At 35.4% G+C, this 14,863-nt stretch overlaps 7 protein-coding genes across 7 annotated transcripts; 1 reads left to right on the top strand and 6 right to left on the bottom strand.

The window, feature by feature from the left end:
* Positions 1–251: 251 nt before the first annotated feature.
* LOC129566377 (collagen alpha-1(XXI) chain-like) lies at positions 252–4,061 on the top strand. Its single transcript, XM_055442251.1, has 6 exons — positions 252–412; positions 693–786; positions 1,298–1,315; positions 1,404–1,535; positions 2,309–2,635; positions 3,698–4,061. Exons 1-6 carry the CDS (start codon positions 368–370, stop codon positions 3,871–3,873), a joined length of 792 nt encoding a protein of 263 aa, XP_055298226.1. The 5' UTR covers positions 252–367; the 3' UTR covers positions 3,874–4,061.
* Positions 4,038–7,025, bottom strand: LOC129566374 (negative elongation factor D). The gene is made up of 9 exons (XM_055442249.1): positions 6,813–7,025; positions 6,614–6,729; positions 6,237–6,456; positions 5,849–6,106; positions 5,625–5,755; positions 4,833–5,484; positions 4,584–4,724; positions 4,344–4,473; positions 4,038–4,260 (listed from the first exon to the last, which is right to left on the bottom strand). The coding sequence occupies exons 1-9, from the start codon at positions 6,885–6,887 to the stop codon at positions 4,229–4,231; spliced, it is 1,755 nt and encodes a 584-aa protein (XP_055298224.1). The 5' UTR covers positions 6,888–7,025; the 3' UTR covers positions 4,038–4,228.
* Positions 7,026–7,161: 136 nt separating this feature from the next.
* LOC129566531 (microsomal glutathione S-transferase 1-like) lies at positions 7,162–8,508 on the bottom strand. The gene is made up of 3 exons (XM_055442572.1): positions 8,103–8,508; positions 7,723–7,805; positions 7,162–7,643 (listed from the first exon to the last, which is right to left on the bottom strand). The coding sequence occupies exons 1-3, from the start codon at positions 8,250–8,252 to the stop codon at positions 7,400–7,402; spliced, it is 477 nt and encodes a 158-aa protein (XP_055298547.1). The 5' UTR covers positions 8,253–8,508; the 3' UTR covers positions 7,162–7,399.
* Positions 8,509–8,650: 142 nt separating this feature from the next.
* On the bottom strand, positions 8,651–9,484 carry LOC129566530 (microsomal glutathione S-transferase 1-like). The gene is made up of 3 exons (XM_055442571.1): positions 9,230–9,484; positions 9,044–9,141; positions 8,651–8,963 (listed from the first exon to the last, which is right to left on the bottom strand). Exons 1-3 carry the CDS (start codon positions 9,362–9,364, stop codon positions 8,720–8,722), a joined length of 477 nt encoding a protein of 158 aa, XP_055298546.1. The 5' UTR covers positions 9,365–9,484; the 3' UTR covers positions 8,651–8,719.
* A 37-nt stretch (positions 9,485–9,521) lies between these two features.
* Positions 9,522–10,397, bottom strand: LOC129566527 (microsomal glutathione S-transferase 1-like). The gene is made up of 3 exons (XM_055442567.1): positions 10,195–10,397; positions 10,008–10,108; positions 9,522–9,930 (listed from the first exon to the last, which is right to left on the bottom strand). The coding sequence occupies exons 1-3, from the start codon at positions 10,327–10,329 to the stop codon at positions 9,687–9,689; spliced, it is 480 nt and encodes a 159-aa protein (XP_055298542.1). The 5' UTR covers positions 10,330–10,397; the 3' UTR covers positions 9,522–9,686.
* A 132-nt stretch (positions 10,398–10,529) lies between these two features.
* Positions 10,530–11,406, bottom strand: LOC129566528 (microsomal glutathione S-transferase 1-like). Its single transcript, XM_055442568.1, has 3 exons — positions 11,203–11,406; positions 11,016–11,116; positions 10,530–10,938 (listed from the first exon to the last, which is right to left on the bottom strand). Exons 1-3 carry the CDS (start codon positions 11,335–11,337, stop codon positions 10,695–10,697), a joined length of 480 nt encoding a protein of 159 aa, XP_055298543.1. The 5' UTR covers positions 11,338–11,406; the 3' UTR covers positions 10,530–10,694.
* Positions 11,407–11,989: 583 nt separating this feature from the next.
* LOC129566536 (microsomal glutathione S-transferase 1-like) lies at positions 11,990–12,973 on the bottom strand. Its single transcript, XM_055442577.1, has 3 exons — positions 12,671–12,973; positions 12,516–12,589; positions 11,990–12,429 (listed from the first exon to the last, which is right to left on the bottom strand). Exons 1-3 carry the CDS (start codon positions 12,800–12,802, stop codon positions 12,186–12,188), a joined length of 450 nt encoding a protein of 149 aa, XP_055298552.1. The 5' UTR covers positions 12,803–12,973; the 3' UTR covers positions 11,990–12,185.
* Between the last annotated feature and the right edge of the window lie 1,890 nt (positions 12,974–14,863).

Below are 14,863 nucleotides of genomic sequence, written 5' to 3'. Positions count from 1 at the left end.
AATTGTTCAAATAATTTTGAGATTTCGACAACTGTACGTTGCTGTCGTTGTATTATTTTTCTGTTCATCTCTGTTTTCGTTTTCGCAAGATTTGCAACTTAGCAACGGATTCTGGACAGCAACAGATTCTGAGCTGACAGCAGTAGATATGGCATGACGACGACAATTTAGAAATTCCTCTTTGAACAGCTGAGCATTGTTCTCTCTCAATTTGAATGCACGACCGAAATGGAATTTATATACATTTCGCATATTGCACAAAAGACTAACATTGCAACGTTTTAAATCGCATTTTCAATTTTGAAACGAAACAAATGAAGAGAATATAATAATCGATGAGCCAGCTGTTCTCGGCCACAGTACAATAATGAAGCTGAAGCTTGCTGTTGTTTTCGTGACCATTTCACTCTTGGTTATTACCTTTTTTTTATTAATTTTTTTTTATCCTATCTATTGAGTTTGCGTTTATTTCTTAAATTTTTATGCTGAGTTTTACAAATGTGATTCCAGAATTTTTTGCAGAAAATAAAAATAAAATTTCGTTCAGATAAAAGTCAATCCACAGCAAAAAATTTGTAGTAAAATTTGTAGAATATTTTTTACAGTTTTTTATAATTTCAATTAAAATTGTGGTTTTAATGAATCAAGAAAATTTTAAATAATAATGTTTCTGTTTGATTTTTTTTGTGAAGGCGTTAGCTCAAGGTTGTGGTGATAAAAAACCTTCGCCGAAAGGAAAAACCCCACAGTGTAGCGCAGCAACATCACCAAAGCCACATAAAAAAGGTAAGAGAAAATACAAGATTCATGCGCTATAAATAATTGTGGAGAAGAATGATTGAAGCAAAAGCAGTCGAGGTAATGTTGCAATCTGTTTTTACCTTTTTCGCGCAAAAATATCTCCAGATTAATTCATTAAACCAACAAAGAACCGATTCAGAATGTCTGACGTCGAAACGCAACAGAAAGATTTCATTTTGTTTATTTTATTCAATTTTGTTCATTCGCTTTTGCGGAGATTCTTCATAGCACGCGTATATCATTGACGCAGCAATCAATCTGTACACCAGTTGTGCCAGTTGCTCAAATTTTTCGAAACAATTCCATTTTTGGATATCAATGAAACTCTAGTTTGCCACTCTGATATTAATCTGATTGGAAAGAAAATCATCGAAATTCATACAGTCTTAAAATTTGAAATTGGTTTCGACTTTATTTCGAATGTTGAGCTTCTTTCTTGTTTAATTTTTATAAGAACTTTTAATGGAAAAAATGTCATCTTACAATTTCCCAATAGACGGACATCATGAGAAAGGTACATCGTTTTTTCAAGTATTTGTCATTTGATGTAGTCAATATTGATTTTAACACAAACAAATATTTTCAATAATTTTCAACTGAAGATCATCATGGAAATATAAAAAAAATCATTATCATCAGAGAGATCGGTAAGATAAAAGTGCCATTCTATCGAGGGGGTCACCATGGAGGGGGTCATGGAACTAGTTCCAGTTCAAGTTCCAGCTCTAGCGGTGGTATGTTTTATTGAAAATCTCACAGAAAATATTCTAAACATTTGTGTGGATCAATTTTGAAATTTCATTTGTTCAAACGGTCGTTGAATTGTTGAATTTAATATTGTTGAAGAAAAAGATGAATATTCAAATCTTGGAAAATTTGCCGAAACGACTTCGGGGAGGGCGATTTTAATTGTAGATTTTATGTAGTTTAATGTAGTGTTTTCTGCAACTATAAACAATTTGCCCAATTTCTATTTTTGTGTATAAATTAAAAACAAATGAATCCGTTTCATTCTAAAGCTCAACATAATGTTTGGCAAGAAAAACAAACAAATAAGTGGACAGTCTATCCATGAAACCAAAAATAATTTCGCTATGAAATCTTTTTGGGAGAAAATTATGATTTTTGTCAAATTTTATATATATAATATGACGGCCTGAGAAGAAGAACCTTTCCTACCAAACCTGTGCGCAGAACACAAACACAGAAATTTTTTAGCCAAAAGGCGAACAGCAAATTTGCGAGCGCAAAAACCTAATATATTTACAGCGAGCGCAAAAGTATAACAGGCCTACTTATACGGAGTTTGCATGCTAGTAGGCTTGTTATACTTTTGCGCTCACTGTAAATATATTAGGTTTTTGCGCTCGCAAATTTGCTGTTCGCCTTTTGACTAAAAAATTTCTTTGTTTGTGTTCTGCGCACAGGTTTTGTAGGAAAGGTTTTTCTTCTCAGGCCGTCATATATATTTGCCACTGGTGTTTAAAAATCATTAATTTGATTTCAGACCATAAAGGAAAACATAGGAAACATGGAAAACACGGGAAAGATGGCAAAGATGGCAAAGATGGCAAAGACGGCAAAGATGGAAAACACGGAAAACATGAAAAACATGGCAAGGATGGCAAGGATGGTAAAGATGGTAAAGACGGCAAAGATGGAAAACACGGAAAAGATGAAAAACATGGCAAGGATGGCAAGGATGGCAAGGATGGCAAGGATGGCAAGGATGGCAAAGCTGGTAAAGATGGCAAAGATGGGAAAGGAGGAGGAAAGGGCGAGCCTGGTCATCCAGGTGAGCCAGGTAATCCGGGCCAGCCAGGACATCCAGGAGGTAAGTTCAAATGATAACTGTTGAAATAAGTATTCTAAATCATTACACGTTAACTTTATGCATTTATTCCATCATTTCCTTATGTGCCGCCTCTAATTGCACTTAGTTTCCAATACGCTTGTTCAAGCTCTTATTCAATATAATTGATTATTTTAGCCTATCATATTTCAAATTGAAGTATATTATTACTTTGAAATTTCATTTGCCCCAGTTAACAATCGTTTTGGTTCGTCTTCTGAATGAACCATTTTCCAAAAATTATTAGTATTTCATCTCATTACTTCACTTTAACCTGCAAATGGAATCTATAACTTGATTTTCTCATCAAAAACTGAACAATTAATAAAATTTAATATTGTCGATATGTTAGCTGAGACAAATGAAATGTCAAAGTAATAAGATATTTCTATAAATTGAAGTGGAGATGATGTAAAATCGGTATATACTCATTAAAAAAATCCACATCAAAAATGTGCACGAAATGTTCTCCATATTAGTTTGGCTCACACCAACTTCACATCAAATTTGTGTCCATGTTTGGTGTGACTCAGATTTTCACACCAAAAACTTCATACAAAACGAGCATATTCTTGATGTGACTGACAATACAATGATGTTTTGGTTTTGCCGTTGCAACGGTCATTTATGATTACGATGCATTACCTACCATTGTATTGTCAAGCACATCAAAAACATGCTCGTTTTGTATGGAGTTTTTGTTGTGAAAATGGGTACAAATTTGATGTGAAGTTGGTGTGAGCCATACTAATATGGAGAACATTTCGAAACAATCAGGTCCTTTCGTTCCAATTCAAATAAATGTGGTAATGGCCATAAATTTCTAACATAAATCATATGCTATATATGTTTTATTTTCCAAACAAACATGGATAAACAGCTCATGTTGTGAATATTTTGCGAAAAAAAAATCTCTTTGATTGTCACAGTTTGTATGGGTTGCTAAAACAGAGTGTGTAATGTTTTCACATGAAAGAAGATTGTGATGAATGTGAAACTCTTTTCCGGTTTAATTGTATTTTTCTTTCAAATTTTTAACAATAGGTGGCCATGGAGGGGCTGGAGGTAATGGAGGATCTGGTGGGGCTGGAGGTGATGGCGGCAAAGGAAAAAAAATTAAACACGGAAAAAAACCACCGCTTTGTAAGCGTAAAAAGGCCAAATGTAATTGTGAATGCCGTTGCAGAGATTTCGAGCATTTAGGACCACATGATGCTTAATGAGTAGACTTCTGCCAGTCAATTAGATATTACAAGCCCCAGTAGATGACTGCAGACAATGTTTATTTCTATTTTATTAATTTCTATTTTGTTCGCATATTCCAGTGTCTTACTTTTCTGTTCAAACTATTCATAATTTATAAGTCTAAATAAATATCAAGCAGTTTATGCATAAGTGATATAAGTGATTTTATTTCTTTCATTCATTTCGGAACAAATTGAATGGCAGCCGAAACTAAAATCTGTCGTCTTTGTTTGTTTATTATCATTTCGACAAAATAAAGTATACAATAATGGAAAATGTCATACTACTAAATGAATCTGGAAGTGGTTTTATTGTTGGTGGAACCGAAAACTACACTGTCATGTAGTGGGCCTTGCAATGAACTGTAAACGAAACACGACAAAAAAAATGTACTTTAGATTTTGATCATAGCAATGAAACAACAACAAAAAAAACAAATAATTACCAATAAATTCGGAGACGGGATCGTTATCACCCTCGCCTCTCATTGAGCCCATGATTTCCTCATTTTCAACCATTGGCAGAAACAGTTGCACAAACTCCGGCGAATAGGGATGCGTTATCGTTTCGAGTACCTGCAAATGAATTTGCGTACGTGCACATATTTTCCATGGAAAATAAAAATAAAAATCGACATCAATTCAAAACAACAACAATAGAATCGAGCCAGAATTAATATATTTACCTCGGTTACAAAATATCGAATGAGCGATGTGTCAGTGTCGCCCTTTTGACAGCATTGTTTAATATACTTGACGACAGGCACCACACAGCCTCTTGTCAACAGATTTATCATACGATCCAAAAGCATTTTTCGCAATTCCAACTGAAAACGATGATGATATCATATTTTTAATTACACCGTAAAATCAAGCACAAATGAATTGACCAGATTGCCTATGAAATCAAGGGGAATATAATAAAAAAATCATACCTGCACCAAAATTTCCAATTCATCCTGCTTCGATTCAAATAATTTGATGAGCAACTTTAATATTTGCTGATGTAGTGATGGATGTACATTGGCCACTTCATCGAGGATGGCTAAATGCATGGGACAACTATCGGTGGACAGTTTGAAATACGATGATTCAGTGACAGTGTTTTCAACCCAACGAATAACACCAACACCAACAACCGGGAAACGAATGCATTCATACAGCGTTTGAAGTTCGGCAATCAATTCAGTCGATCCCAGGTTAACGTTGCAAATTCCATGCACCTTTTCAATGGCTTGCATCGTGCCCTTCAATTCATCTTTGTTGATATTACGTTTGTTCGCCTTTTTCGTGAATGTTTCGGAAACGCTGGCCGCGTATGCCAACAGGTAAATGTATTTGCTTTTGTGTTCTGGATTGATTTTAACACCGGTACGGAAGAGTGAATCGACAAGTAGATCGAGGAATTGCGGATTTCGAATCAAATCAATGGGCGGTGGATCAGACGTTGAATAGTTTCGAAAGAGAACAGTTATGTCCGCTGGATTTAGTGTATTTCGCGATAGCATTGATGATAGCGCTTGACACGCTTGTGGATATGCGGCCGATCCATTCAGCGTCATCGTAATTGGTGTCACATTGTGATTACTATTTACAACAATAGAAAACAATGAGCTCATTTAGATTATATGAAGAATTAATTACGAGAAATGGCATTTTCGAACAAAAATCTTGATTTCAAGGGAAAACGTCTCCATTGAAAATGTCTGAAAATAAGCTTTGCTTACTTTTGAAGTGCATATTTGGTAATTTCCTGAGATAAACGCTTCATGTTGAATCCGCCTTTTGGCTCCTGAGACAGCACTTGAACCAACACTTGACTGTAAACATATGTGTGTTGTCCATGACACACCATTCTCTATGGAAAAATTAGAGAGAAAAAAAAAACGCATTTAAGAAACTAAATTGCTATGATAAATGAACAAAATGGTACAATATTCTATTGACTAACCGCGCATTCTTCGATGTTTTTTTGGACATCATCTAGATTTGTGAGGAATTTGATGATAGATGTTTTCAGTACGCGCGAATAGACTTCAATTTGTTGGGCGGCTGTTGATATGGAAGTGATTTCACTCTGATAACCAGCATCGGATATCAATTTGATGGTGAAGTTCAGCATCAAACAGTCGGGATACTCTTCAGCTAAACGATAAATTAGCGAACGCCATGTGTGATGGTCTATCATTTCAGTCAACCAGGCTGGTGTCTATGACGAATCAACATTCGAAAACGATTAGATATTTTTTAGAACGAGCAGCACATAGTTCATATTTTGGTAAAACAAGTATTCTAATGATGAACAAAGCCATTTCAATTATGGATTTTGTGTTAATTACCTCTCCCTCTTCCGTGAAGATGGTATCGGCTTTTTTTGGATCGAATGTGCGTAAAATCATGTCTTTCAAGTGATTTTCAACCATGGCCTGTACGTCTGTAACGCAAACACCCGCTAAAATTAACCACTCGGCCAGCAAATTTGCCATTTGCGCGACAGCTGTGTAGTTTTGTGACAGCTGATTGATGACTTGCTCGGGTGTGCCACCAGCTTGGAAGTATCTAAGTAGAAGAAAAAAACACGTTGAAAAAAACAGAAATTGTTCAACGGGGGGAAAAATGATACTGGTCTGGTTATGACGATTGAGTTTAGTCACGGAATTGTCACATATGTAATGGTCTTTAAAGAGACAAATTGCACTGAAATTCAAAATTGGACCTTTTGAGCTGTGTAAAAATGCCGGGTTCCATAATATAATCGGGTGTGCAAAATTTCGATAGGCATTCGTCAATGACTTCCTGTGGATTTTCCATGGGTTCGTCGGTGTGTTCCATCTTAAATTCATCAAAACACCATTGTGTTATTCAAACAGTGAATGAAAGCTGGTTCCATATTTTCAACTCCAAATAAATATTACCTCGTCGTCTCTATGTCTACCCCAGCCATCATCAGCGATATCTTCGTCCATCTTCATATCAAAGCTTTTATCCATCGTCGCCACCAAGAGGTCAGTTCAAAAAAGGGTTGAAAAAAGAAACTTTGCTTGTACACAAAAATAAAATCGGCATCTTCTCACATAAACGAAGCGTTGCTAAAGTCGATCTGTTTTCTTCTGTTTACATCTGTCAAAATGCCATAATGACGCCATATTGAATTGGCGCTTGTCAAAGATTGTACTAAATTAGTGTTGCCAGCGATTGAGTATGTACGAAAACAGGGAGAGAGTGAGAAAGATTCAAACACATTCGTTTTTAAACACCAAAAATACATATCTTTATTTATCAACTTGAATAAATGCGTGATGAAACATTATACATTCAAACTCTATTTACTTTTTTTCGTAATTTATTGATTGACCAAAATGAAATTTTCAAATTTGTATTTATAATTGAAATTATCACGATATATTGGTATAATAATTGATTGTGTTTTTTTTGTGCAGTAAGTTAGTGCATATAGCGTTTAGCAACGATTTGTTCGTTTTTCCTTCTATTTGAGAATTGTTTAAATGAAGTAGATAATGCACATGAATGCCATGTAGAGAGTGATTGCGAAATGAATGAAGAAGCAAATAGCTCGTGCTGGTTGCGGAATAACGTAAATTGCATAGACGAATGTATGGGCAAAGCGAGCGACGGTAGTCACTCTGAACAGCCATAAAGCAACCATTTCGTTCGGGTCAGTCAACACATAGAATAGGCCCACCGACAAAAACGGCAAGATATTCTCCATGTCGTTGAGATGAGCTCTGTGAAATTTGGAACAAATTCAAATTAGTTTAATCTAGAGATGGTCGATGTTCTTGAATTATATTTTGTATTCCTTACCTTCGAACCCGTTCAACATCGTCATTTCCACTGCTCACTTCAGATGCCCGTAACGTACCCAAATCCTCTGGATTGGGAGTTGTCTATAAATAACGAACAAATTAGCTCATTCATTGTACTATATTGAACTCAAGATATTTGAAATTTCTATCCTTTGTGTACTTGTTGTATGTTTTAATAGTTTTTTTTGGGTTTTTTGTGCATTTTTAATTTAAAAAAATGAATTTCAAACTACAACAATAACAAAAAATGTGTGTTTTAAATTATTCATCAAATCTAGTTAAGAACCTGTGAATATACATACATAGATGTAAGCAAAATAACAACATCTTAACCTAATGAACTCCAAAACCAAAACAATTTCAAGTCAGAAAACAAACCTTTGTTCTAAATCGATGGAATGCGGTTAATGTAGCCATGAGTAGAAATTTGATAACCAAAACACTACTCCAGAAAAGAAATGCCCGAAAGACGGTATTGTCTTTGTCAAGCAATTGATAAGAAAATTGCACTGCTTTTACGTTATCCATTTTTTTTTAATTGGAACGATTCGGATTGGACTTTCGAACGCAGAAAAAATCAAGTTATAACTAATAAACGACTTGTGTACACCAAAAGATTTTTTTGTTTACTGTGGATGTGGACAATAAATGGAATATGTTCGTGCTCTACACCAAATCTTTTGTCAAAAAAACAAACTGGCATACACGACCTTGACAGTTAGATGTTTATTTTTACACACCTCAGACGTACGTATGAAAATGATTCGATGAAAACTTGTTCTCTTACATGTATATGTACGATTATTAATGCTAAATGTCATGATGATTTGCTTTTTTCATCAATCATTCGTGTTCTTGTATGTTGAGTATAGGTAAACTGCTTTATTGCATATCTATTTTCTGGGATATTAAAACATAATTAAATGCCACTTCCGCACTTGATCATTGATAACTGTTATCATATCGATTTTTATTGGATAATAAATATTTCACAATTATTTGCTATAGAGTACAACTGAAACAGCCATGTAGATTGCGATGAAGTATTGAATGAACCATGTGAGTGCTCGAGCTGGTTGTGGAATCACAATGACGGTATAGACGATGGTGTGAGCAATACGAGCCAAAGCTGCCAATTTAAAGAGAGTCGACGCCACGCCAACCGATGGATTGGTTAATACATAGAACAAACCAGCAAATAGATACGGCAAAATATTTTCCAAATCATTTAAATGACCGCTGAAAAAACGATTACATATTCGGTTTAATTTGATTGAAGTTCAATTGTTTTTTTTTTTTTTAATTGGTTCAATATCTACCGTCGAACGCGCTCAACATCTGGATCATTCGTATTCAGTTTTACATTACGATGACCAAGCGCTTCGGCTATTTTCAGATCTTCGGAATTGACAATCGTCTTTACATATGAAAAAAGAATAAATTATTCAGATGCTCTTTGAAAATTTGATTTCTTTTGAACGAAAATCAGCATGAAAATTACGTACGTGGTTTTTGAATCGAAAATAGCCTGTCCATATGCTCATCAGCATGCACTTGATCACCAAAATAGCGCCCCAGTACGCATAAGAATCGAATACTGGGTTGGAAAAACTCAACAAATCTAAACTCGCGTCTGACATCTTTGGAAGTAACTTTAAAACTGAGAATAGAACACTGTGTGGAATGAACGCTGCTTGTCAAGTGATGACACAAAACTGATTGTTAAACATCACGATGACTAGAGAAATTCAAGTGTTTAGTCAACATTGTTTACTAATAAGACAAAAGACATACAAATACAAACGGCAACCATGTTCGGTCAGAACACGATTTTCATTTATTCATCATATATGATTTATTAAAGTTTGTTGCGTGTGTGCGTGCCGGTTTTGTTCAGCATAGTTAATGACATTTCGATTGCATATTCTGGTTGATAATCTTAGAAATATATGGAATTTAAGTTCATTTGCTGTAAAGTACAACCGAAATGGCCATGTATAACGCGATGGCATAGTGTATAGCCCAGGCGGTACCTCGGGCTGGTTGTGGGATCACAATAACAGTGTAAACAATGGTGTGAACGATACGAGCGAGAGCTGCTACTTTGAACAGTGTTTTGGCCAGCGATACCGATGGGTTCGTCAGTACGTAGAATAAACCGACGAACAAATACGGCAGAATATTTTCCAAGTCATTCAAGTGGCCTCTGTAAAACCGAACGCACAAATTATGTTTCGATACCGAAATATAAGATCATTCAATGGGAATAGAAAATTTCGTTACCTTCGAACCCGTTCGACCTCTGGATGGCTGTGATTTACTTTGATTTCACTACGGGCACCAACAAACTTGTGTATCAACACATCTTCTGGACTTATTGGAGCCTTTTATCATCGAAAAACAAATGGAAATGGATCAGAAAATTATTTTAGTATCAATTTGATACAGAATTCAATTCGATGGTACGTACTTTGTTTTTAAATCGAAAATAGCCTGTCCATATGCTCATCAGCATGCACTTGATCACCAAAATAGCGCCCCAGTACGCATAAGAATCGAATACTGGGTTGGAAAAACTCAACAAATCTAAACTCGCGTCTGACATCTTTGGAAGTAACTTTAAAACTGAGAATAGAACACTGTGTGGAATGAACGCTGCTTATCAAGTGATGACGCAAAACTGATTGTTAAACATCACGATGACTAGAGAAATTTAAGCTTGGACGTATCACAGTGCGGAGGAGCGTATAAAACTAGTTTTGAACATGTAAACATTGTTTACTAATAAGAGAAAAGACATACAAATACAAACGGCAACCATGTTCGGTCAGAACACGATTTTCATGTATTCATCATATATGATTTATTAAAGTTTGTTGCGTGTGTGCGTGCCGGTTTTGTTCAGCATAGTTAATGACATTTCGATTGCTTATTCTGGTTTATAATCTTAAAAATATATGGAATTTAAGTTCATTTGCTGTAAAGTACAACCGAAATGGCCATGTATAACGCGATGGCATAGTGTATAGCCCAGGCGGTACCTCGAGCTGGTTGTGGGATCACAATAACAGTGTAAACAATGGTGTGAACGATACGAGCGAGAGCTGCTACTTTGAACAGTGTTTTGGCCAGCGATACCGATGGGTTCGTCAGTACGTAGAATAAACCGACGAACAAATACGGCAGAATATTTTCCAAGTCATTCAAGTGGCCTCTGTAAAACCGAACGCACAAATTATGTTTCGATACCGAAATATAAGATCATTCAATGGAAATAGAAAATTTCGTTACCTTCGAACCCGTTCGACCTCTGGATGGCTGTGATTTACTTTGATTTCACCACGGGCACCAACAAACTTGTGTATCGACACATCTTCTGGACTTATTGGAGCCTTTTATCATCTAAAAACAAATGGAAATGGATCAGAAAATTATTTTAGTATCAATTTGATACAGAATTCAATTCGATGGTACGTACTTTGTTTTTATAGCGAAAGTAGCTTGTCCACGGGCTCATGAGAAAGCATTTTATTACCAAAATTGCGCCCCAGTAAGCGTACGAGCTAAAAACTGGATTTGAAAAACTCAATAGGTCCAAATGAGCGTGTGCCATTTTTGAAAGTTGCGTTGAAACTAGGGAATTAGCACAAAGTCGCAAATTACTCGCTTTGACTGAATCGCAAAAAAATTGACTGAATCGCAAACATCACGATGACAACAGAGATTTTGACATTAAGTACGTCAAAGTGTTGAGTACAGCAAAGCCGGGTTTATTTAAAAGTGTAAACATTGCCAACTAAAAGACGAAAAACGCAAAGTTTCACCGTAATCAAATTAAAAATTGGCTTGAAAGATTTTTTTCCACATGAAATACGAATTATGGCCGAAATATGAAAATGAAACACGAGCAATTGCCGATAAAACGTGACAAAACCAATTGTCAATCGCTTCTTCTTTGGGTTCTAAAAGTGTATAGTAGTACACTCTATACTACAGAGACCACAAATATTCTTATCTTAAGTACACCGAAAAGTATTGACTCTATTAAAAGCCGGTTGTTCGATATGTGTATTTGTAAGATTGAACTGTGTGTTTCAATGTTACTGCTTCGTTCGAATATTATGGAAATTTCTACCTGTGATTCAAGAAAATCACTGTGTAAACCAATCATTCACTTTATGCAATATGAAGTCACGTCATGTCGAACAGAACTAGCATGAAATATAGTCATATTGCTGTTATCAATTCCAGAAAAAAAAAGTATTTTAAGCATTAATTCATTTATTTTTAAACATTATAGCTGATAAGACAATCGGACGACTTTTAAAAAACAACGTACAACATGACCTCTAATTCTCTCTTTTCTAATTCTTTTGTTTGTACAATATGATCGGGTTTCCGTTAGTTGTACTAGCTCTTAAACATTTTGAGCAAAGTTCAATCAATTATAATTGTTTCTAATTAGAAAAGGTGATAGAGAACAGATACGCCCATGTAAATGGTGATGATATAATGAATGGCGAAGGCCAGAACACGTGCAGGCTGTGGAATCACAACGATTGCATAGACTACGGTGTGAATGATTCGGGCGATGGCACCAATTTTGAACAGCAAACAGGCTGACAATGTTGACGGTTCTATGAGTACATACAACAATCCGATGAGAAAAGCTGGCAATATGTTTTCCATGTCATTGCGATGTGCACTAGAAAATGGTCAAATCATAGAGAAGGTCATTTCAATACAATACAATGAAATCAAATCAATGGGAAAAAAAGTCTCAAAGAATACCGTCTAACGCGTTCTACTTCCTCGTTATTGAAATGAACATTTCGTCGACCACCATCTTCGGGATTGGCAAACGTCTGTGAATGGGGCACGACATGAGAACGAAGAAATTGAAATAAATGCCAAAATTCAATGTTGGATTTTAATCAACAACAAACCTGGTTTTTAAAGCGAAAAATTGCTGTGTGCATCGACAAGTACATCATTTTCAACGCCAATGTAACGCTCCATAGTGTATAGGCCAGAAAAACTGGATTCTTGAAATCGATCAATTGGTATGCCAATGTCATTTTTCTGATTTTACAATTTTTCTGTCGGTTTTGGTTTTCGCAAACGCGGTTTCACACGGTGAAAATCACACTAATTAAACAAATGAACTTGACTGACCAAACACCGGCACGATACTGCTGTGGAACAGTGGACGAACGAACAGCAGCGCAACAAGTGTATTACATGGCATGATGTACACGCAATTTGTCGATGTTCGGTCGAGACTTTGTTTATTGTTCGCTTCATTAGGCTCACGCAACTGAGCGTATTTTCGTGTGCGTGTGTTGTCCATTAAACCGGTGTATATGTCTACCATTGTATTGTTAGTGGACAGATGATTATGACGACAATCGGTTTGTATACATTCGAAACGTTTAATTTTTTTATTTACATGCCGTTTGAATGTATGACTTCAAATCGATAGACATCACCGTATTGATGCTATCATACTGTATTAATTTGACATAATAGAATTAGAATATTTGTAATGAAATCGAGCGATATATCCGAATATCGCTTATTTAATTATGTATTAAATGTTTGTCCACTTAATTGTATTGCATGTTGAACGATCTGAAAATGTATTTCCTTATGCATTTTAGACCGAAACACTATTCGTTTAGTTGTATTTGGACATGTGCTAGGATTCGCACAAATTTTAATCAAAGATTGACTCACAACAACTGGCCCACTTTTGCAGAATGAACATTGAGACATTTTTTTTTATTTCAAAGCGTTTTCATACGTGTTTCAAGCAGGCTTTTTTATGCGCTAAATCCATTACGCTGAATAAATTCATGCGATAGATTTATGCGATAAATGTGATGCGCTCGCTTTGCGGTGAACGAGTTTTGTTCCTCTTCACTACCGCTTAGCGATGCGTTCACTGCAAAGCATGAACGTTCATGCGTGAATAACTGAAGAGCAACAGACTTCGTTCACCGCAAAGCGAGCGCATCACATTTATCGCATAAATCTATCGCATGAATTTATTCAGCGTGATGGATTTAGCGCATAACAAAGCCTGGTTTCAAGAGTAACCTAATTCGACATCGATAACGAAGACAAACTCGACCAAAATCGAATCAAACGAAATTGTCATATCGATTGACCTCAAAATGAACTGTTGGGTCCATAACAACGAAATGAATAAAAACAAACATCTAAAGTGTAATAACCAAAAGAGTTTATTTTCCAATTCGTCTATTTTTAACGAAATGTCAACTAGAGCGTCATACCACAAAATCATAACATATCATTTTCATTGAAAGAATAAAAGTGAAAAGGAAGAGAGAATTTTTTTGATTATACTATCAGGAGGGGGAATGCAATAGCATTTGACAGTATTGTTTGTTTGAAGGGAAAAAAAAAGATTCTACAGAAATATTATAAATGAATAATCAATGGCTCCTTTTATAATGCCCCATTTTTCTTTTATGCATTCCAATCCATTTATGTATTTATGTGAAAAGAAGCGTTCGCGTCTTGAAAAAAATGCCATGATAATTATAACCTTGATGCTCACATAAAAAATGCATCATAATGAGCAATATTGAAAAAAACTCAACGGAAAAAAGATCGGCAGAAGGTAACTAGTTTTCAACCAAATGAATACTATATCGGAAAGAGAGAGTTTAATAATTTTTTGATTACCATTGTACATTTAGAATAAGCCCCAATGCTCGATTATGTGAATATTTGTTCCAAAAACAGATACCGTCTATGTTTTCCAAACTGAAGAAGTGAATGGATAATGTTCATCAACTCATAATTTTTCAGGACATTTTTTCTTGCGTTTTTCATTCTTTGAAAAAACGCCTGCGTATGTCTATTGAATTATTCATGGATGGAAATAAGTACGTCTGCTCATTTTTGATGTGCATTCGGAACTTTTCAAACTAAATACTGAGTAACACTTGAAATTTTGGTCTACTGTGAATTCTACGTATACGGCAAACTAAATTGAATTTTATCTAGGTTTTTAGTGGATTCAATGTAATTAATAGTGACTTTCATTTGTATAATTTTTCATTGTGTTCTTTTCCTACAATTTATGAAAGAATGAAAACGAATTGGGCAGC

Source organism: Sitodiplosis mosellana, unplaced genomic scaffold, assembly GCF_009176505.1.
Source record: "Sitodiplosis mosellana isolate CC-2019 unplaced genomic scaffold, AAFC_SMos_1.0 Smas_scaffold_3, whole genome shotgun sequence".
In the NCBI taxonomy this organism is placed as follows: Eukaryota; Metazoa; Arthropoda; class Insecta; order Diptera; family Cecidomyiidae; genus Sitodiplosis; species Sitodiplosis mosellana.
Note: the sequence above shows the minus strand (reverse complement) of the source record. Positions and strands in the feature narration are given on the sequence as shown.